This window comes from Phycodurus eques, chromosome 12 (genome assembly GCF_024500275.1).
Source record: "Phycodurus eques isolate BA_2022a chromosome 12, UOR_Pequ_1.1, whole genome shotgun sequence".
NCBI lineage: Eukaryota > Metazoa > Chordata > Actinopteri > Syngnathiformes > Syngnathidae > Phycodurus > Phycodurus eques.
In genome coordinates this window covers 10,512,457-10,534,996 of record NC_084536.1, presented here as the reverse complement: position 1 = coordinate 10,534,996, position 22,540 = coordinate 10,512,457, and the positions used below count along the sequence as shown (strand labels likewise).

Below are 22,540 nucleotides of genomic sequence, written 5' to 3'. Positions count from 1 at the left end.
AGATGTCGGCTATAACAGCTTCAACTGTTCTGGGAAGGCTGTCCACAAGGTTTAGGAGTGTGTTCATGGGTATTTTTGACCATTCTTTCAGAAGCGCATCTGTGAGGTCACACTCTGATGTTGGAAGAGAAGGTCTGGCTCTCAGTCTCCGCTCTAATTCATCCCAAATGTGTTTTATTAGGTTGAAGTTAGAACTCTGTGCAGGCCACTCAAGGTCATCCACACCAGATTCTGTCATCTATGTCTTTATGCATCTTGCTCTGTGCACAGTCATGTTCGAAGAGGAAGGGGCGAGCACCAAACTGTTCCCACAAAGCTAGGAGCATGGAATTGTCAAAAATCTCTTGGTATGCTGGAGCATTCAGAGTTCCTTTCACTGGAACTAAGGGGCCAAGCCCAGCTCCTGAAAAACAACCCCACACCATCATCCCCCATCCACCAAACTTTAAACAATTCAGTCAGATATGTACCGTTCTCCTGACAAACACCAAACCCAGATTCGTCCATCAGATTGCCAGATGGAGAGGTGTGATTCGTCACTCCGGAGAACACAATTCCACTGCTCTATAGAGTCCGGTGGCGGAGTGCTTTACGCCACTGCATCTGACTCTTTGCAGTGATGTAGGGCTTGGATGCAGCTGCTCGGCCATGGAAACGCATTCCTTGAGGCTCTCTGTGCATTGTTCTTGAGCTAATCTGAAGGCCACACAAAGTTTGGAGATCTGTAGTGATTGACTCGGCAGAAAGTTGGCGACCTCTTCGCACTACGCGCCTCAGCATCCGCTGACCCCACTCTGTTGCTGTCATTCCCAAACGCTTCCACGTTCTTATAATACAGCCAACAGTTGACCGTGTAATATTTAGGAGCGAGGAAATTTCACATGTTCAATTGTTGCACAGGTAGCATCCTATCACAGTTTCATGCTTGAATTCACTGAGTTCCTGAGAGCAACCCATTCTTTCACAAATGTTTGTAAAAACAGTCTGCATGCCTAGGTGCTTTATTTTACACACCTGTGGCCATCAAAAGAAAAAAAGAGAAAAGAAAAAAAAAAGTGATTGCAACATTTTATTTCAATTATTTGGATGGGTAAGCAAATACTTTTGGCCATATAGTGCATCAAATAATACATTAACTTAAAAGGTTGAGTTAGCTGAAAATTATTATTATTATTATTATTTTTTAAGAGAGTCAGTAATGAGCAACACTAATCTCTCCTACATACAGTACGTCATCAGCCTCAATTGGTTAAGCTACTCTGAACTTTGAGATGCGGAGGAAACGCAAACCAAACGCGTCACAGGAACCTTTTGGTACCAGAAACTCAAAAGTTCCTGCGCTTGGTGGTGGAAAAGGGGCTAATGCATATTGAACACAAACGGTGCAGCAACGCAGGTACACATACAAAAAGGCATATATTCTTCATCCTCTGCGAAAAATGACTAATATTAATGCAGCTTTATAAGCCACTTAGTTGTGAAACCTCTTCGTGTATTATGCATGTCTGTTTTATATTACTCTCTGGTGGCCAAGACGCTCAACATCACGACCACATTAAAGTATGAAGTCGTGATGATCAATGGGAAAAGATGACTTGAGATATGAGTGTTGTGAGTTACAAGTGTGGCCAAGGAATAAATTACTCGTAACTCGTAAATCAAGGCACCACTGTATGATGAATTTAAGAGATTCTTCGCCCAACTGCAAATGGCGTTGTGTCATCTGAGGAACTACTCAATTGCTACTCATTAACTTAAGTGTCGTTTTCTTAATACCACAGTGTTGCAAGTTTGTTTTACCCTCCACTGACTTAGATCCCTCCACTTTCGACAAGGGCAAAAGAAAAAAGTGAAATCGATAGCACTAGTCCGACAAGCTGAAAGAGTAACAGCGTTGCCCAGTCACATTGTGCAAAAGGCCGCTAACACAGCAGACACGTCCTTCATCAAGCGCACATTTGGCGTCCAATCATTCGGTGCACTGATGCAAAGTATTACTAACGTGGACGGCAAAGAACGACGAGGAGGGAGGCTCGTGGAGAAGAGTTATGGAGAACTTTTATTGTTTGCTTGATAGCACGCAGCCTCCCCTCATCATGAGGCTGGCACACTGTTGCCTTGAACACGGACAGAGACTAAAGACGCTATGATCGGCACGCGAATATACGGGAAGGACAGGTCAGTCCATCAACGTGGTCGTCCCTGACACCCCATGAAGAAAATGACAGACTTGGGATAATTTAGAGGCCTGGCCAGACAAGGAATGCCCGACTTGTGTGCGCACAAAATGCACAGATAAATTGATTATGATTCAGTTACTGGTTTAGTCATGAACATATCTGAAAATAATGCCTGGATCAGACTACAAATTTGATCTTTCACGACTGCACTCTCAAGACTACTGCCATAAAATCTTGCCGTAACTTGGACACTCACTGGCAACACTACACGACATTTACCGTACTTTCACGACCATAAGGCGCACTTAAAAGTCTTAAATTTTCTTCAAAATGGACGGGGCGCCTTATAATGCGGCACGACTTATGTGTGCACCGAGTTCCAAAATCTGTAAATGTTGTTGTGTGACTTCAATGAGCGCTCAGCTTGACTTACTGGGAGCATTTCCTGCTTATACGCTGCTTATATAGAGGAAAGGCGGAAGTGACTGAGGACAGCATGTGGACGTAAAGGGGGAAGAGTACGCGTGACAGAGGACGCTAAAGGCATGCCCCCAGTAGGTCTATAGCGCCGATATGTGCATTGTGCAAAACAACATCGGTTTGGCTAAGGACCCGCGAAAATGGCACCTACAAAGAGACACGCTTATGAAGCACAGTTTAAACTGCAAGCTATCAGTTACATGGAGGAACATCGGAATCGAGCAGCCGCGAGAGAATTCAAGATCAACGAATCCATGGTTTGCAAGTGGAGGAAGCAGGAAAACGAGCTTCGCCAAGTCAAGAAGACGAAGCTGAGTTTCCGCGGAAACAAGGCGAGGTAGCCCAAGTTGGAAGACCAACTCGAGCAATGGATTAATGATCAAAGAACAGCCGGGAGAAGCGTCTCTACAGTCACCATTCGACTGAGGGCAATAACTCTGAGCTTGCCATCATTCCGGGAGTCTTGACGAAGGAACTCCAACCGCTGGACATCGGTGTAAACAGGGCGTTCGAAGTGAAGTTGCTAGCCGGGTGGAAGCGATGGATGACAGATGGCGAACACAGCTATACTAAGACTGGGAGGTAGCGCCGGGCGAGTTACGCCACAATTTGTGAATGGATTGTGGATGCTTGGGCTAACGTGTCTGCTTGCACTGTTGTTCGAGCTTTCGTAAAAGCCGGCATCATTTCTGAGGAGCCGCACGGAACGTGACTGACTCAGACTGGCTCTTCTACTCTCCTCTTTCATTTTCATCATTCACAGACTCCTCAAAGTATTCTTTCCATCCATCCAGCAGACTACTGGTAACAGTCAACACATTTCCATCTCTATCCTTAATCACCCTAACCTCCTGCACATTTTTCCCATCTCTATCCATCTACCTGACCAACCTGTATAGATCTCTCTCTCCTTCTTTAGTGTCCAACCTGGCACCTCTTGTTTGGCCTTTGCCACCTCCATCTTCGCCCTATGTCGCATCTTCATGTATTCTTGTCTCCTCTCCTCGGTCCTCTCAGTTTCTCACTTCTTTTTAGCTCAACTCTTTCCTTGTATGACTTCCTGTACTTAGAGGTTACCCCAGCTACTACTTCTCGAAAAGATGCACAACACTCTTCCTTTCTCAGCTTACACTACAGGGTTCTCTGCTCGACCTTTTGTCTTCTTAATCTTCCAACCCACCACCAGATAATAAGAATAAGAATCATCTTTATTGTCATGAACATGCATGCACACATAATTTGTTCTCTGCATTTTACCCATCACAGTGAACACACACATTTGTTAGTGGAACACACTGGAGCAGGGGGCAGCTGAAGCGCCAAAGGGAGCAGTTCGGGGTATCAGTGTCTTGCTGAAGGACACCACAGCCGTGAGTCCGGGGGATGTTGGTGGATGATCCGGTTGGGGTCTTAAACCCCACTGTGGCAGGCGACGCTCTTAACCATTGGGCCACGGCTGCCCAGAGTCATCTTACACACGACCATCCTATGCTATCCAGCCACAATCTCCCCTACCACTACCATACAGTCAGTAACCAGCTTCAGATTATATCATCTGCACAAGATGTAATGCACCTAACGTACTTCTACCACCGCTCTTGTAGATCACACCCTATGTTCCTGCCTCTTCTGGAAGAAAGTGTTCACTACAGCCATTGTCATCCTTTTTGCAAAGTCTACCACCATCTGTCACTCCAAGTTGGATTGTGAAGAAGACTTTGAGTGAAGAAATATACAGGCCATACCACAAGATGCAAACCACTCATTAGCAAAAAGAATCGGACGGGCAGATTGGATTTTGCAAAGAAGTACAGCGATGAGCCACAAAAGTTTTGGAACAAAGTTTTATGGACTGATGAGACCAAGATTAACCTCTACCAAAGTGATGGAAAGGCCAAAGTATGGAGAAAGAAATGATCTGCTTATGATCCAAAACAGACAAGCTCATCTGTGAAGCATGGTGGAGGTAATGTCACGGCTTGGGCTTGCATGGCTGCTTCTGGAACGGGCTCACTAGTCTTCATTGATGATGTAACCCATGATGGTAGCAGCAGAATGAATTCTGAAGTCTACAAAACCATTTTGTCTTGCAATTTACAGAAAAATGCATCCTAACTAATCGGGAGAAGCTTCATCATGCAACAAGACAATAACCCAAAACACACTGCCAACACAACAAAGGAGTTCATGAGGGGGGGGGGGGAAAGTGGAACGTCTTAGACTGGCCAAGTCAGGAAAGAAAAAAAAAAATCCATTAAAATCAGAAATCTGATGTATGCAAAAAAGAAAAAAAACAAAAACTATTTTTTTGTCTGAACCTTAGGTTCAGAAGGAAAGAAGGAAGAACTGTTGTGTTGTAGCCTCGAGACCACACAGCAGGTGTCTAGTAGTTATGCCAACCCATAGCTTTCAAAGGGACTGTTTTGGTGCTATGAACATTCAAGTTAAAGCTTACGTAGCTTTAATATGCCTCACATCGCCTTAATATAGAATATATAACTAATATGGACATGCAGCCTTACAGGGGATCCTCTGTTTTACAATATAACCCTGTCCTCTACCTGACACAGGAATGAGAGCGTTTTATTTGAACCAAGAATGCAAATGACCTGGCAATCTTGTCGCTGCAAGACATGGTAAGTAGCCTCTCTCCCTGGAGAACCCCATCCCAGGTTTGGATGGTGTTACTGGACCTCACAGGTATAGTGCCTTCCCCGGATTCGATCTTGGTCCGAAGCTGACCCCTTGCTTTTCGATTGGGGTGTCTGTCTCCTTGGTCTGAGGATGTAAAGCGAGAAGGAGGAAAAGGTTGGAAGCTAAAAGAAGAAATGAACAGACCTACTGCCTCTTTCCTTCTGGCCTGCAGACTTAAAAAAAAAAAAAAAAAAAAATCATCCTGGTGTTTGTTCTTCTCAATCGAGTCTAATTTGTACATGAGATCAGGCTTTACCCTTGTTTATGATTCATTGTAAAAGCCTGAACGGTTAGAATTACCATTTGAAATCGCAATTATCATTAATACCATATTTAGCATTACAGAGAGTAAAAGGCTCTGTCGCTCTTTGTATTCTGTGATGCAGTGTGTTGTTAGCGATAGCACCTGCGGCTAACAAAATGAAGGTGTTATTCCACCTTACACAAAAATCATCACAGTGATGTAACTACAGGTGGCATGTGAACAGATTAGACGGTTAACTTGAGACGTCTTTAGTTGAGCACGCTAGCGCCTCCTTCGAGGATAATGTGTTGTCATGCTTTTAAAATGTGCTCAGCTATTTGCTGACATTTATCCTGCTCGATTCTCCACTTAATTATTAGTTGTTTCTTTGTTGTTGTTGCTTTATTCACGTATCATCTGCTAGGCAAACAGAAAACCTTTTGTGTTTACATGCTTGTGACCAATAAGAGAAGAGATCCATGTCTCACACACAGTTCAGAAATTGCATCCATGAAAATAAATTTTGGTTGCAGCTGCTTACAATTGTGTGAAAAAAATGCAAATTATACAAGAAAATGTGTTTACATTTCTTTGAGCAATATTGTGAAAATAATTATAATTTCGGTAAATATATTACATTTTCATACTGTTTCATTAGCCATCATCTCATAATTCAAACTTCTTCAAAAAGCTGTTTTTGCAAAGAAATTCCTTTTTCTTTTTTTTTTAATGAAAGCATCTCCTTGACAGCTTTGAACTGTCCAATTAAATTAGCTCAGTCACAAGACATGAAACGGCACCAATTGGTTTGTGATAGCAGGAACAGTACTACGGGTGAACTGAGCTGCACTAATGGTGGAAAACTGACAACCAATTAGAAAACATCTGCTTGCACGTGAAAACGACAACTTCCACCGACTCGTGGTTAGCCGGCTCGTCAACGAGAACGATCATATACTGTATTCCTGATTGACAGCCCCCCCCTTGTTGAGTTGGGAATTGAAGGACATTAGGAAATAATGATGTGAAAAGAAAACAAAAATAGGCACGTCACAATAATATTTCATCATCAATGGTTCAGATGGCGTCTATTCATTGCCTAATTGAATGTAGCTGTTCTCCCGTTCAGGCTGCCACGCGCAGCAGGAAAACACTTTGACCAAGCACGAGGGAGGTTAATCAGTCAGACAGTGAGGGAGCGCCGGCTGGCTGGGGTAAAGACTGATAGGCGCGCACACAGCGACCAACAAAAGCTCGAATTAATGAAGCCTCGTTTTCAGTGTCTCGGATCCCTATTAGGACATTGCGGAAAATTTCTAATTAAATTGAACCAAGCGGAAGAGGGAAGCTCAGCGATTTAATTTGCTCAAGTTGCCCACTGAGCTGAGGCCGCATTATAAACATGTCAGTTTAGCACACGGCTGGGCAAAGTATGGCGCGCATACAGCCAGTAAAAATGTCATTTATTCATTATTTATTAAATAATTGTTTCATTGAATTATTGTAAATGATAACAAAAACAAATCCTTAACAATTTTCCAAATACATTTTTTTATTAAATAATTGGTTAATCATCCATCCATCCATCTTCCATACCGTTTATCCTCACTAGGGTCGCGGGCGTGCTGGTGGGTCTCTCAGCTGACTCTGGGCGAGATGCGGGGTACACCCTGAACTGGTCGACAGCCAATCGCAGGGCACACATAGACAAACTACTATTCACACTCACTCACACACCTATAGGGAATTTAAAATCTTCAATCAACCTACCATGCATGTTTTCGGGATGTGGGAGGAAACCGGAGTACCCGGAGAAAACCCACGCAGGCACGGGGAAAACATGCAAACTCCACACATGCGAGGCCTGATTTGAACCCGGGTCCCCAGAACTGTGAGGCACACATGCTAACCAGTTGTCCACCATGTCTTCCAATTGGTTAATAATAATTATATTAATGATAAATAATAAAATTTAAACATGAGAATGTTGTTTGATGTTGTTCATTGTTTATTATTGAAGTATATGTGTAACAGTTTTATTAATATATTTTTTAATTAAATGATTCGTTAGGGCGACACGGTGGGCGACTGGTTAGCACATGTGCCTCACAGTTCTGAGGACTGGGGTTCAAATCCCAGCCTCGCCTGTCTGGAGTTTGCATGTTCTTCCCGTGCCTGCGTGGGTTTTGTCCGGGCACGCCGCTTTCTTCCCACATCCCAAAAACATGTGTGGGAGGTTGATTGAAGACCAGATTGCCCGTAGGTGTGAAAATGAGTGTGAATGGTTGTTAGTTTATATGTGCCCTGCAATTGGCTGGCAACCAGTTCAGGGTGTACCCCACCTCTTGCCCCAAGATAGCTGGGATAGGCTCCAGCACGTCTGCGACGCTTGTGAGGATAAGCGGTACAGAAAATGGATAATTAGTTAGTGATTTAGTAATTAAAACATGAATGTTATTTTAAAATGAAAATAAACTAGTTTACATATACATGAAATTATGTAGTCATTTATTTAGTCATTCTCATTAATTATGAGTAAATTAATGAAAATAAAATTAAAACATTGAGTTATTTTTATTTCTACTATTTTACATGAATGTATTTTTTAAATTCATTTTATTTAACAATTAGTTATTTATAATTAAATTAAATATGCATATACAATTAAAACATGAGAAAGATCTAATTATTACACTAACGCACATTTTACATATACATGTAACATTTGTATTTTTTAAATAATTAACATATTATTAAAATAGTATTGTACATACACATTTTAACATCGCCACCCCATCTCAACTACAAATGACCTGGCCCATCGGTGTTATTTTTAAAAACATTCCTGGTTTAGCCTAATGACAGCGGCCGGCGCTGGTCATGGCGCTTTACCTTCGACGCCGGCCTCGTGCGGGGAGAAGATTCTGGCGTCTCCGCAGGGTGAGGTGCTGATGTAGAGGTGGAACTGAATGTTGTCCTTTAACTTGTAGCCTCCTTTGTCACAATGCATGAATATCGACTTCTGATGCTCTTCTTTGCTGCTGCTACGGCGACAGACAAACATCTATTACGTATCAAGTCAAAACAGTAATGTCATTGAATACAGCTGAAATGCATCTACAAGATAATATAACACAGAAAATGTGAGCGTGTCCACTGACCTGAGGAAGAACTCCAGCTGGATGTACAGGTATCTCATGAGCGAGCGTCGGGCGATTATCTCAGCATGGCAGTCGTTGAGGGCCAGGCCGCGGTCGCTCATGTACTCACCGTTGATGCATTTAGTTCCTGTCGAAACACAGATCACTTGCGCCTCCTTTACATCCGTTCCTGGTAGAGAGAGCACGACCAAAGGCAAATGTTTTTCTTCCATTTCTCTACTGAAACAAGTGGAAAAAGACATGCAAATCCCTGTGTTTTTTTGATTAGTTAAGCCCTTACAATGCCGCCTAAGCACTGTGCCCCTGCGAAAGCTCCCTCCGGGACGCCCAAGAGGAAGATGATGATGATGACAATCAGCGAAAAAGTGAAACTTTTAGATATGTTCAAACAGGGCAGAAGTAATGCATCTGTGGTACGCCATTATAGCGTGAATGAATCTACAGTGCGGTACATCAAGAAAGAGGAAGCAAACATCTGTAAAACTGCTTCAATAAGGAAGCGAAACGTGTGGTAACTCCGCGTAATAAGAGACGGGGGTATGTCCTTGTACAGGGGAATTTTGAAGCAAAAGAAAAAACAAAGACAACAACTACCCATCACCATGTTTTTCTCCAAGGTAAAACCCCAGCTACACCATCAGCGCCTCCAGCAGAAGAGTCCCCGAGTGAACCTAAAGCCTCTACGAGTCAAGTGAGAGCTTCTCCTCCGCCACCAACGCAAACCTCTACGCCTCTCTCAGAAGACAATGTTGATGAATGTTAATTACTGGAAAGGTTTTATAATTAAAGATATAAGTAAATACGTACACTGTTGTAATCTTTGTCTCAAATATGTAAAGTATAAATACTGTTTACATATATTTTAAACATTCTGGTACCCACATACACGAAAATTCCTAGGGGGGGGGGGGGGCAAATCCTACTTCCTTTTTGGATGGGCATAGAGGCCAGAGCCCCCTTTGTTGAGGGCACTCGTTCAACCAACTTGCCGGAGACTGGCTCAGCCAGGAAGCCCCACCTCTCACCACGAGGTGGCAGGACACATCAGACCCTTTCCCGCCGCAGGGCACCCTGCCAGCGCTCCGAGCAACCCTTTTGGGTGCCCGGGCAGCTCACGGGCAAGCACCGTTGGGAAGGAAGCGGGCGGCACATGTCGCCACACTGCCTGGGAACGCTCTCTTTTTTCTTCCTCCTCTTTCCGCCAAATCCACCTGTTCCCCGTGTGGACCGGACCAGCCAAACAGTCGGGAGATTGACCATCTTGCCTAAATTATGTACCATGCATGGGAGTCCAATATGCGATCTACTAAAGTGCAGATTAGTGAACATTTGGGTTTAAATTAACGAGAACAGGCACCCCCAGCTATATGCATTGTCCCAACCCGCTCATATTCCACCCTCACATCACAAATTCAGCCTCCTTTGCAGATGTTCGTCTGTCTCCCCCCCCCAGATTATTGCCTTGTAGATTCCCCCGTTAGATCTCAGTAAATTTTCTATTAAAAAAATCACTACCTGTATCATTTGTGCGTGTGTGGGTTCGACAACAGACCTCTGGTTATCGAGAACTCATCTAATTCCTGTAGCAAGCTTCAGATTATGAGACTGATTAAAGGTTTGTCGTCGCTTTCTCCTAAATTTTATACGTATAAAAAGTGACGTGGTGCCCTTTACGAGACAAAATAGCTTAATTTATAACGCTGAAATTTCTAAACCGGAAGTGACGCAGGCGTCTGGGGGGAATCCCCTGGGCTCCCGCAGAGAATGTTTTTGATTTTAACAAATTAAGTAATTTGGAAGAGTCTGAATAGTACAATAAGGCAACATTTCAAAAAATTATTCACCCAGAAAACATTTATTTACACCGCTCAAGTCCATGTTGATGTACAAATTTAGGATTAAAATTAAATTTGCCTCATTTCATTGCTTTTTTGTTTTGGCCTCCAACTTGAGCCATGCCCATCTCCACCTGCACCTGATGCCTGCTGCAAACTGTGCCACATGAATAGCATCCTCCTCTTTAAGCGCTCTCATTCTGGAAAAGAACTGACTACAATCTGTTTCATTTCATTTTTCACTATTACCAACTTCAAATGCATCCTCCAGAAAAACATTAAGTACAATATTTTTCTGTTTTTATTGGCCATTGCTAAATTTTAAGTTAGTTCATTCTGTGTTGTGAGATAATCCCTAACATCGCGTCATCGCTTAATATATTTAACTTTATCATCCGTAAACTAATTAGATAAATGTAGGCGCGTTTCCTAATTAATACAAGATGTATTAGCGGATCAACTCTTGTCGCCGATGTTACGTGTGCTTCGCTGTTTCACTGGGACCACAACCAGAGCCACGACCTGTAGTACCTCAACGCGAAAATACAAAAGATCAGTGCAACAAATACGACACTGTCTTTTTTTTTTTTTTTTTGTCCTGTTCGGCTGTTAGCTCAAGCAGAATGGAAGATCTGTAGTCCTTTTATGCCCTTTTTTTACTGTGTCACTGTGGAGTTTTTAAGCTTCGGCTGTGGTTTCTTAGTATTATAATTTAATTTTATTGAGAATCAGAGTCGATCAGAACAAAGTTTCTAGAGGCGAGAGAAACAAAAAAAAAAAACAAAGCACTAATTTTAAACAGGATGAGAGAAGTAAGTCATTACATTATCTACAACAATGAAACATTAAATATGAGTGTTGCGTGGGGCTGCAGTGCTACACACTGTGAGGGAAGGACAGGACAAGATAGAACAGGACAAAGACAGGAGAAGAAGCATGCTGGACAAGGGTCGTGAAACTGAGCTGAAGCTTATTGTAACTTTTATAATAAATTATACAAGTCTACAGAACAAGAGTATAAGTGAGGGGATACACAAGTCATTTGCATATTCATGACTTATTTGTCGCAATACGTGCTTAACTTCAGAATAATGATTTTAATTTTTGTTTTTTTTAAATACAGATAATACTTAATGTTTTGATAATACGGGTAGAAGCAAAATCATGCATTGTAAAAATGCATTATACATAAGTAGAAGGGTTTTCCAGGAGTTTGAAGTCAACTTCGGGGGTGCGTATTATACATGGGTGCGCATTATACACGAGAAATTACGGTACCTGCCTTGGCTGCCCCGCTGAGCCAGTCTGCGTATACAAGAAGCCTCGTCTACTTATCAAAGGAGAAGCATGGGAGATTTAACTTCGCACACGGAAGGGTTTTCCAGAATTTGGAGGTCAACTTTGGGGGTGCGTATTATACACGGATGCGCATTATACACGAGAAATTACAGTAGCCGCCAGTGTTCAAGTAGTACGAAACAGCCTATGACCTCAGCGATACCAACGGCGACCCCCCCACAACCCTCCTTCCCCCTCCAGGAAAAACTCATCAGATCTGTTCGATTCACGGAAATGTCCTGTTTTGAGTTCAAAATGGCGAATTTCGCCAATAGGCGACTGATTTGCATGCATGCCAAACCAATATACGCTACATACCTGTTGTCATGACGACACCTGCCAGGACTTTCCTCCGCGCATGTGGGGAGGTGAAGTTGTCTGTCAGTTCGCTGAACTTATCCACCACCAGTCGAGAGACTGCATCGGCGAGAACCTGCAACCACACGCACGAATGCACACACCAACACACAAACTAGTGTCAAATCCGTCTATAAAACACGTTTAATGCTATCCTACCACCCCGAGCACCGGTACCTGTCACAATATTTGCCTTCAGCACCAAACAAGAGCCACAAAGTTGGTAACACCAATGCAAAAGGTATCCTTTACCTACCCAAAGTGCCCCAGCAACAAATCTCAGTGTTATTTGACAACTCTCCATTAAAATGTACTCTAAGAATATTAAGCAAACATTTTTTTCATCTCTGCAACATTGCTAAGATTTGGCCCATCGTCTCTGCTAGTGATGCAGATATCGTAGTCTATGCATTTTTTACGTTTCGTCTCGACCATTGTATCGTGCTGCTCAGCAAGTCCGCAGGCTCTAGAGCATTTTCTATTTGGGCTCCAGTACTCTGGAATGCCCTACTATGCCCATGTTAGAGCTGCTACCTCAGTTGAAATGTTTAAGTCTCGACTTCCGACTTATTTTTATACTTTGGCATCTTGTTAAACTACACGCAGGCTTGCTTTACTGCTGCATATCTGCTCTTCTCCACCCTCCTCTCCTGCTCGGAGAGAGGGCTTGGTGACAATGACCAAATCTAAGGCTGTTGCTGTACGGATTCTGCACTGACCAACTTGGACAAAATCTGAGATGGACTACTACCCCGGAGGCACGGCTGTGGAAGATTCTGCTCCGAACGACTGGGCCAGCCTGGTCATCCTTAAAGGCAGATCTCTTCATCTGCGGTGGATTCTCAAGCAACATGCTTCAATCAGCCCTTGAGGATTAAGTCAACTCCTGATAAGTTCAATTCTGATTTGTCGAAATGGCTTTCTTCTGTCTCTGCCTCTCTCTTTTTATACTCTCTAACCCAACTGGTCGAGGGAGACTGCCACTCCACACTGAGTCTTGGGTATGCTTGAGATTTTTTCCCAAGAGGGAGTTTTCCTTGCCTCTGTCGCCTAGTGCTTGCTTGGTTGAGTTGGTCTTTTAATGAATGACGAGTGAGCTCTTTGGCCTGCTTCATGTGTAAAGTGCCCTGAGACGACAACTGTTGTGATTTTGGCGCTATATACAACCCCAATTCCAATGAAGTTGGGACGTTGTGTTAAACATAAATAAAAACAGAATACAATGATTTGCAAATCATGTTCAACCTATATTTAATTGAATACACTACAAAGATGAGATATTTAATGTTAAAACTGATAAACTTTGTTTTTAGCAAATAATCATTAACTTAGAATTCTATGGCTGCAACACGTTCCAAAGAAGCTGGGACAGGGTCATGTTTACCACTGTGTTACATCACCTTTTCATTAAACAACATTCAATAAATGTTTGGGAACTGAGGACACTAATTGTTGAAGCTTTGTAGGTGGAATTCTTTCCCATTCTTGCTTGATGTACAGCTTCAGCTGTTCAACAGTCCGGTGTATCCGTTGTCGTATTTTACGCTTCATAATGCACCACGCATTTTAAACGGGAGACAGTTCTGGACTGCAGGCAGGCCAGTCTAGTAGCCGCACTCTTTTATTACAAAGCCACTCTGTTGTAACACGTGCAGAATGTGGTTTGGCATTGCTGAAATAAGCATGGGCGTCCATGAAAAGACGTTGCTTGGATGGCAGCATATGTTTCTCCAAAACCTGTATGTACCTTTCAGCACTAATGGTGCCTTCACAGATGTGTAAGTTACCCATGCCATTAGCACTAACACAGCCCCATACCATCACAGATGCTGGCCTTGGAACTTTGTGTCCATAACAGTCCGGATGGTTCTTTTCCTCTTTGGCCCGGAGGACACGACATCCACAATTTCCCAAAAAAATTTAAATGTGGACTCGTCGGACCACAGAACACCTTTTCACTTTGCATCAGTCCATCTTAGATGAGTTCGGGCCCAGAGAAGCCGGCGGCGTTTCTGGTTGTTGTTGATAAATGGCTTTCGCTTTGCATAGCAGAGTTTCAAGTTGCAGTTACGGATGTAGAGCCAAACTGTATTTACTGACATTGGTTTTCTGAAGTGTTCCTGAGCCCATGTGGTGATATTCTTTACACATTGATGTCGGTTTTTGATGCAGTGCCGCCTGAGGGATCGAAGGTCACGGGCATTCAATGTTGGTTTTCGACCTTGCCGCTTACATGCAGTGATTTCTCCAGATTTTCTGAACCTTTTGATGATATTATGGACCGTAGATGATGAAATCCCTAAATTCCTTGCAATTGTACATTGAGGAACATTGTCCTTAAACTGTTCGACTATTTTCTCACGCACTTGTTCACAAAGAGGTGAACCTCGCCTCATCTTTGCTTGTGAATGACTGAGCAATTCAGGGAAGCTCCTTTTATTTCCCATCATGGCAACCACCTGTTCCCAATTAGCCTGTTCACCTGTGGGATGTCCAAACAGGTGTTTGATGAGCATTCCTCAACTTTCTCAGTCTTTTGTGCCACCTGTCCCAGCTTTTTTGGAACGTGTTGCAGTCATAACATTCAAAGTTAATGATCATTTGCTAAAAACTATAAAGTTTATCAGTTTGAACATTCAATATATTGTCTTTGTTGTGTATTCAATGAAATATAGGTTGAACATGATTTGCAAATCATTGTATTCTGTTTTTATTTATGTTTAACACAACATTTCAACTTCATTGGAATTGGGGTGCGGCAGGCTTTAGACTCCAGGAGGATTAATTTCAAGGGGAAAACTTGTAATTTGGATTTTGTAACATGAGTCCTGGAACCTTTCTGACATACCTCAAATTCAATAATTACCATTGAAGCAGTCTCGCAGGATTTTTACCCTCTTCGACTCTGATCGGCCTCTGTTAACATCTCGCAATCTTGTCTAGAACAGTGGGCAGTATCAGCTTCTAGTGTTGTGTATAAATATTTTGCTAACTTTACATTTTATTTTGCTTGTAAGCTCTACAATGGCATTGTATTGTTTTGGTTTCTGGTAGTATGCCTTAGCACCATAGAAAAATACTGACCAAGAAGACAAAACTGAATTTGCTTCAAGAAGGACAGCATTACAGGGCACACGGCTGTTGTATTGATTACACTTTATTTTTGTTCCCTCTCAACATAAACTCTCTTACGCAGATTTTCACCTATTGGCGGTGGATCCCGAATAATTCCCTGCGATGAACGGGGGTTGACTGTACCTTTAAAAAGGATGCCTGATTATCTCTCAAGGTGTCTTGCAAGTCAGGTGAAACAGAGCAACGTCCGTGCAGTTCAAGCTCAAGTGACATACATCATGTGTTCATCATTTTTTTTTTCATGTGCCACTTTTCTCTGGCTAAGCTCTTTACTTGGGGACTAATGTGATAGAAAAAGACGATAACCAAGATGAGAGATGACTACGGCTGGATGGACATAAACTAATGAGATTATTGTAATATTACTTTTCTGCGACTTTGGACTCACCCACTCGTAGCAAGGGTCCTTTAGTTTTCAAGTGACAAGTTTATCGACGTGACAGAGCTTTTGTTCTTGGACAAAAATGTAAACCTTCTCAATGCAATTCTTAATTGATTAAAAGGAACAGTTTATGATGTACTAATACAGCCATAGGGTTAATTGAGTAAAATTGTCAAATATAAACATGTAGGAAGAGTGTCTTATGAGCCATCTAAGGCTCATAAGGCTTTTATTGGACGACAACAGTTGTGAATTGCTCTGATTGTAAAAAAAAAATAAAAAAATAAAAAAATGACATTTTACTTGGATGGCTATTTTCCGAGTGAACTCAACATACAAATAAACACTCTCTAATATTGTGTTTTATAGACTAGTCTTACTCTTGGCCAGGCAATCCAACCTAACCTTACGTAGACTGCTGGCTCACTTGAAATGTCCTGTGTTGGATTTACATGATAGGACTTAATGCCCAATACCAATTTACTCTTTCCATTATGTTATTACGTATTAAGTTATCCTCAGTGTGCTTACTGAACTGAGCAGAGAAAATCTGCAACCAGTCATGCCTAACCAGTGAGTAATTGAATTTGTGAGTAAATTGAGACGCGCTCATCGTGCCATTATTTGTTTGGTGGTGTGCCATGAGATTTTTTTAAAGTAAAATATGCGCTTTGGGTTGATAAAGGGGTGGGAGACAGGGATCTCCTTTGATGTGCGTCCTGCGTCTGAGACGCACACAAATTAGTTACAGTACGATCAATCTGTGTCTTAGAATGCAGAGCTATAGCTTAGTACTCCAGTGTGGTGCTGGAAATCCAGTTTATGAATTTTATTTTGTACGAGACAGGACTAGAGTGCGACTAATTTGGTCTCATATGCGGCCTAATTTCGAATGGTTCCGCAAAAAACAACAACAACAAAAAAACAGGGGGTTCGTACAGGTGCCCAGTCATTTGAGGAAGAAAATGTTTCTGCGACATGAAAGCAGACATGACACTTGTCGTGTCTAAAGCAATCAGAGAGAGTGAAGGGCAGACACCCTGCGTCTGATTGGCCGCGTGCGTTGCTGTGTGTGTGTACGTGCGCGCGTGCGTGCTTTTGAACTGCGGGCGCTCGCGTACTCAAAGCTAAGTCTTCCGATGGCGAGCCAGTCAGTAGCTGCGCAGTTCTGGAAAGTTGAGTGGCATAAATGCAATTAGTTCCAATGCCTAACGCCACAGCGAAGATGTGGGAACATTTTGGATTCAAGCTAGACGAACACGGCCAGGCCACTAACACCAACGAGCTGGTATGTCAGATTTCATCCCACCCAATTTCTTCAGCCGGAAACAAAAAACACGGTGAAACATTTCCCGTCAGCTTGAAATTACAGAACCCTTTGCCCAACAATGCAAATACAAACGTATATGGTGCACGTATGCTCACATTATATACAGTAAAGCAGGACTATTGTAGGCAGCGTTGAAAGAAAGGCTGCAGACTTTTAAAAAGTACTACAAATCTTGACTCAAAATAGGTTGCTTTGATCTGCTTGTCGTGTTATTAATGTTGCTGCTTGGCACTTTTTTTTTTAACCAACTGGAAACTTGATTGGCAGTAATTGCCTGTTAATGTTAATACCTCTGTGCCAAATGTCCAGTATTTGTTTAAGTGCAATTTTTGTGAACAGACCCCGAGTCTGTTTTATTTAAATGGCTTAGGTCCTGAATACATGAAAGAAATGCTAACGGGATACCAGTAGGGCTCTGAGATCGACAGACTCAGGGCAAATAGTAGAGCAAAGCAAACATGGTAAAGCAGGATTTAGATATTATGCTGCACACAAATGGAATAAAATGACAACAGAAGTGACGTCAGCCTCAAGTGTGAATGTTTTTAAGTCCAGGTTAAAAACGCTTCTTTTTTCTCATGCTTTTTAGAGCATTTCCAGTTTTAAATGATATTTCTTGCACTGTATGCTGTTTTAATTGTACTTTTATTTTTTTTCCTCTTTGTTTGAAATGTTTATAAGCTGTCGGGCGCGATCTGTGAAATCGCCCGCGATAGCTAATTGGGCCAATATCGGGGCTAAAATCCTATAGACTGATCAAGCATAAGGTATTTCATTTATTTTTCTACACTACACTGTCAATGTTTATTTTTCTTAGAATTAGAATTAAAGGTGAATTGTTCTTAAAACGGATGTGCTTGCATTATTATGCTCTCTTTGTCGTGATAGTTTTTGGGAAAATATATCGTCCTCAAAATTTTGCTATTTGCTATCCTAAACACGTACAATATACTGGGAGACAGCAACAGCAATGGATAAAAATATTGTACAAACAGTATTAAAAGAAATAGCGTAACAACTGTAATAAAACTCTGCACTGTATCGGGACTGCGAAGCAGAATCCATGATATAGCAGAGGATTACTGTATCTGTACTCCATGATGATAAATTGCAGGGACTCTGTTTTTTTTTTCAAATTACTGCAGTCACAATGGCAGTTAAATTGATTCTTATCGGATTTTAATCCTCATATTTATGAGGCCGGATTCTGTGGCCATCAACTAAAATTGTGAAGTTGCAAATTACAGGGGGTCCTCGGTCTACATGGGACGAATCGAGATTATGAAGAATGTGCAATGAACTAGTTTTCCATAAGATAAGATTGTCACACGGCACAAAAAGATCAGTTATTGCCTAATTTACAATTTTTAATTGGACTGTTTAATATTTATGATGTAAAAATGTTTTTCATACAAATATTTACTATAATTATGATTTTGCCACTGTGTTAGCTTAAACTATGTTGTGTTCAAACCACAAATTTGGGTTACGGCGTCACCGTAAACAGAGGAGCCTCTATACCTTTAAAACATGTTTTCATTACAGAGGATATTCATGGCAATGCAAATTCTTGCCGAGTATGACACTGGAAGAAGAAACTGTCTTACCTGCGGGAGGTGAAGCTGTAGTCCCTCTCTGGGTATGGGCTGCCTGGATGGTGTCTGGTCTAGTTGCATGTTGAAGAGAGCTGAGAGAGCGGCCTGTGCTGCCCGGGCTTTAGCTAGCTTCTTGTTGCGCCCTGAGCCTTCAAATGTCTGTGCATCCACATTCACTGACATCACAAAATTCTTGGCGTGACTCTCCCCGCTCTCTGACACAAAGTCATATTTGAGGCCTGGCCTGAGTTCATTGAGAATCATGACAGGGTTTTTGCCACTGGAGGGGGAGCTGAATGCCGAGGGAGGGGGCAGCGGCGCCTGGACAAGGTTGCTGCCAAGTGGTGTGGGCAGTGGGTACTCCCCTAGTGAGTTTAAAGTACTGCTACCGTTGGAACCGACATAGAAGGGCTCTTCGGGTATGGCCGGTGTCTCAAAGCCGTTGAAGAGCATATCTGGGAAATCTGCTTGGTCGGAAGTAAAGTCTGTGTTCACGGTCAGTGTTCGACCCATGGCCAGGTGTGCCTCAGAGGCATTGGGAAACTGAACAAAGGAACGCAGAGCTTTCTCTGCCGCATTCAATTTAGCCTTTTTCTTGGTCGGACCCATGCCCTCAAACGTCTGTCCATTGACCTCTACGGTCATGACAAAAACCGGCGCGTGGACCGGTCCTGTCTGGGACAGCAGTTTGTACTGAAGACCTGGTTTGATTTCATTGAGCTGCATCAGGGCATTCTTGGGCAGGATGGGTCCTGGCGTTTTCTTGCGCTTCTTGGCTCGGAACTTGGCGTGAGTGTGACCATTGTTTCCTTCCTCCAGGGGGCGCTTTCGACTGCCCAGACCACTTCCATTGGGGAGCTGTTCGGCCACACCCACCCCTTCTTTGCAGGACACGTTGTCCAGGTTTCGGTTTTCCTTAACGTCAGTGCTGCTCGAACCTGCGGTGCCCAGAAAGAGTAACTTACAACGCCTTCGTTGCAGGATCTTGTAAATGCAAAATTTATAGATTCCTTTATCACTCTTTGGAACTGAACCAATGATTTGTGTTCCTGAATAAATGCAGACAGATATATTTGATGATTTCTAAAAGATCCACATCTCATTTGCCATTTTAAGATCCTCACATCCAGTCAATCAGTCATATTCACTAACTCAACAAGCTAAATAAAATGGTTAAATTTTCATTTTTGATTTGAAATTATTTCTGTACTAGGGCTTAATTTTTACAACTGAAAGGCTGCTACCCTATGGATGTGGTGAAAATTGAGCATTCAGAGTGAAACAAAACTTTTCAAGTCCTGATGTTACTATGAGTATTCAACACATACTGTATGTACATACACAGTTTTACTTCATGTAATCCCTTTGTTACCTACATACAGTAAAACCAGCTAGTAGTTAAGTACTGACTTTACACGAATGTTATAAGATATGCTAGGGAACACATATCACTGAACCCAGTAAGCAAAGCGGATGGAATATTGGCAAAAATTTTCATTTATAACATCCTTCAGCAAAGGCTTGATAGGTTACTCCTTGCGGTACTCAGGAGAAAGAGAGGCCGCAGTGTGCATGAGTGGGACTGTAGGTTGGGTTGAGGGAGTGCAGGGGAGGAGTGCAAGGGTAGGAGCTGAGGACCAGGCAAAATGGGAGAACACATCAAAAAGAGGCAGAATGAGAAGACTGCCTACTGCTGGATCCTAAAAAAGCTCGGCTGGTGACAAGACTGCCAGTTCAAAATGTGACATCAACCCCCTTCACGGGAAAATTTGACAATAATGACATGTCGTAGTCCAAAAAGAGGAAAGAAAGTTTCAAATTGGGGGCCATTCGTGTGACCCCATGTCTCTGAAATCCCACCCATGAAGCTCACCAGTGTGCAGTGACATGCCGTTACCATCTGAATCAAATCATGGTCATGTCTTAAGACAAGCCAAACAAAAAAGTACTCCAAAAATCAGTCATCATTCAAACTGCACATTCATCAGTCTCTCAACTCTGAAAACATGCACTGGCATACACATGCATTCTTTATGGTTGTGTTAGCTTTGCAGATAAAATGGATATAAAGGAAGAGAAGGAGAAGATAATGTTACAAAAGGACAAAACGCCAAACTAAACGTCAACCGCTAATCACCTGAATTACATTGTAGATAGGCTTGAATAACTAAAAAGAAATTAGCAACTTCTGCATGTTCAAGGAATAACACAAAAAAAATAAAATTTCCCCAAAGTCGAGCCTTATATTAAATTTAGCGTGTGACATATTTAACACAGATTAAGCCAGTGATCAATATACCACAATGGATATATATGATCACTTGCAATCAATAATCACAATGAAATTACTGGCATGCAAATCGAAACAAATGGCTTCAGGTATGTGTTTTTCACATTGATTAAAGCATATACTCAAATAAAAATAACAGCTTTTGGTTGGATAATGAGGACTAAATGCGTGACGGAGACCAAAAGAAGATAAAAGCTTGAGAACATCAACCATTAGGCCATGCACTAAATTATGGCAGAGACATGCAGTTCATAACATTCATGTCAGCGTTTTTGTAATCAGCATTCACTATCTATCACTGTGTCAATTTAAGTGCAGTGCACATATACCGATAAGCGGGGCTAATTTGAGCATGTTTCCTCTCTTTCGATCAAAGTCTGCAATGGCCCGATTCTCTGATGTCTCTGATCGATTATCCAGAGTGGTTGTACTGTGGTGTGGGATGTATTAAGAGTGATTTTTCCCTTACTGATCTGTTAAAAAAGGTCAAGTCCAACAATTGCAAATGTTGAACCTGTTCAATATTTCCGATCGCAAATTCTTTATGGGTGTGGTCAACACAGAGTTTGGCCTAGCTACGTGTACCGGAATGATAAACTAATAATTAAGCCTATCTTTTTCTATTTCTTCTTCTCCTACCACTCTTCTTTTTTCCGCAGTCTGGATGGCCTGTGGCACCATGCTGCCTCTCACATGTCAGTCTTGGTACTTCTACAGACATCTGGTTTGGGGGAGAGACTCGCAATTGTCGCGGGAGATATCAATATGTCTGCGGCAGGGGTTGAACAGACTAGTCGACTTTACCACTACACAATGACGATTATAGCTACAAGTGGAGGAATTGCCAATCACGTGTTTTAACAATAACAACACGGACATCTCACTTAAACAGGTGGTCGGTCGGCACAGTGAACATGTAAATACCGTATTTTCAGGACGATAAGGCGCACTTAAAAGTCTTAAATTTTCTCCAAAATGGACGGGGCGCCTTATAATGCGGCGCGGCACGCCTTATGTGTGCACCGAGTTCCAACATTTATAAATGTTGTTGCGTGATGAGCGCTCCACTTTAATTTTTTATTTTAATTTTTTTGACCGCTTGACTGACTGGGAGCATTTCCTGCCGACACGCTGCTTATACAGAGGAAAAGTGGACGTGGCTGAGGCCAGCATGCGGACGTAAAGGGGGAAGGGTGCGTGAAGGAGGACGCTAAAGCCTCGCCCCCAGTAGGTATTTAGCGCCGGGGTGTGCAAGTTGAGCGATGGATTAATGATGAAAGAACAGCCGGGAGAAGCGTCTCTCCAGTCACCATTCGACTGAGGGCAATAACGCTTGCAGAAGAAATGAAAATCGAACATTTTCAAGGAGGTCCGTCTTGGTGCTTTCGTTTTATGAAACGGCGCCATTTATCCATCCGGCCAAGGACTTCCGTGGCACAGCAACTTCTGGCGGATCACAAGGAAAAGGTGGTCATCTTCCGGTCCTACTGCAGTAAAAAGATTGCCGACAAACACATCC

General features: G+C 42.4%; 1 protein-coding gene across 5 annotated transcripts in view; it reads right to left on the bottom strand.

Moving 5' to 3' along the window:
• Positions 1–22,540, bottom strand: part of adarb1b (adenosine deaminase RNA specific B1b) — a 150,664-nt gene that overhangs the window by 10,797 nt on the left and 117,327 nt on the right. For 4 of the 5 annotated variants that reach the window (XM_061691443.1, XM_061691445.1, XM_061691446.1 and 1 more), the window contains 5 exons: positions 18,744–19,669; positions 12,251–12,365; positions 8,760–8,928; positions 8,491–8,642; positions 5,270–5,438 (listed from right to left, as the gene is read on the bottom strand). In XM_061691443.1, the coding sequence (XP_061547427.1) occupies positions 5,270–5,438; positions 8,491–8,642; positions 8,760–8,928; positions 12,251–12,365; positions 18,744–19,669 (1,531 nt within the window). The remainder of the gene's footprint in view (positions 1–5,269; positions 5,439–8,490; positions 8,643–8,759; positions 8,929–12,250; positions 12,366–18,743; positions 19,670–22,540) is intronic. The other variant, XM_061691444.1, reaches the window with a different exon arrangement.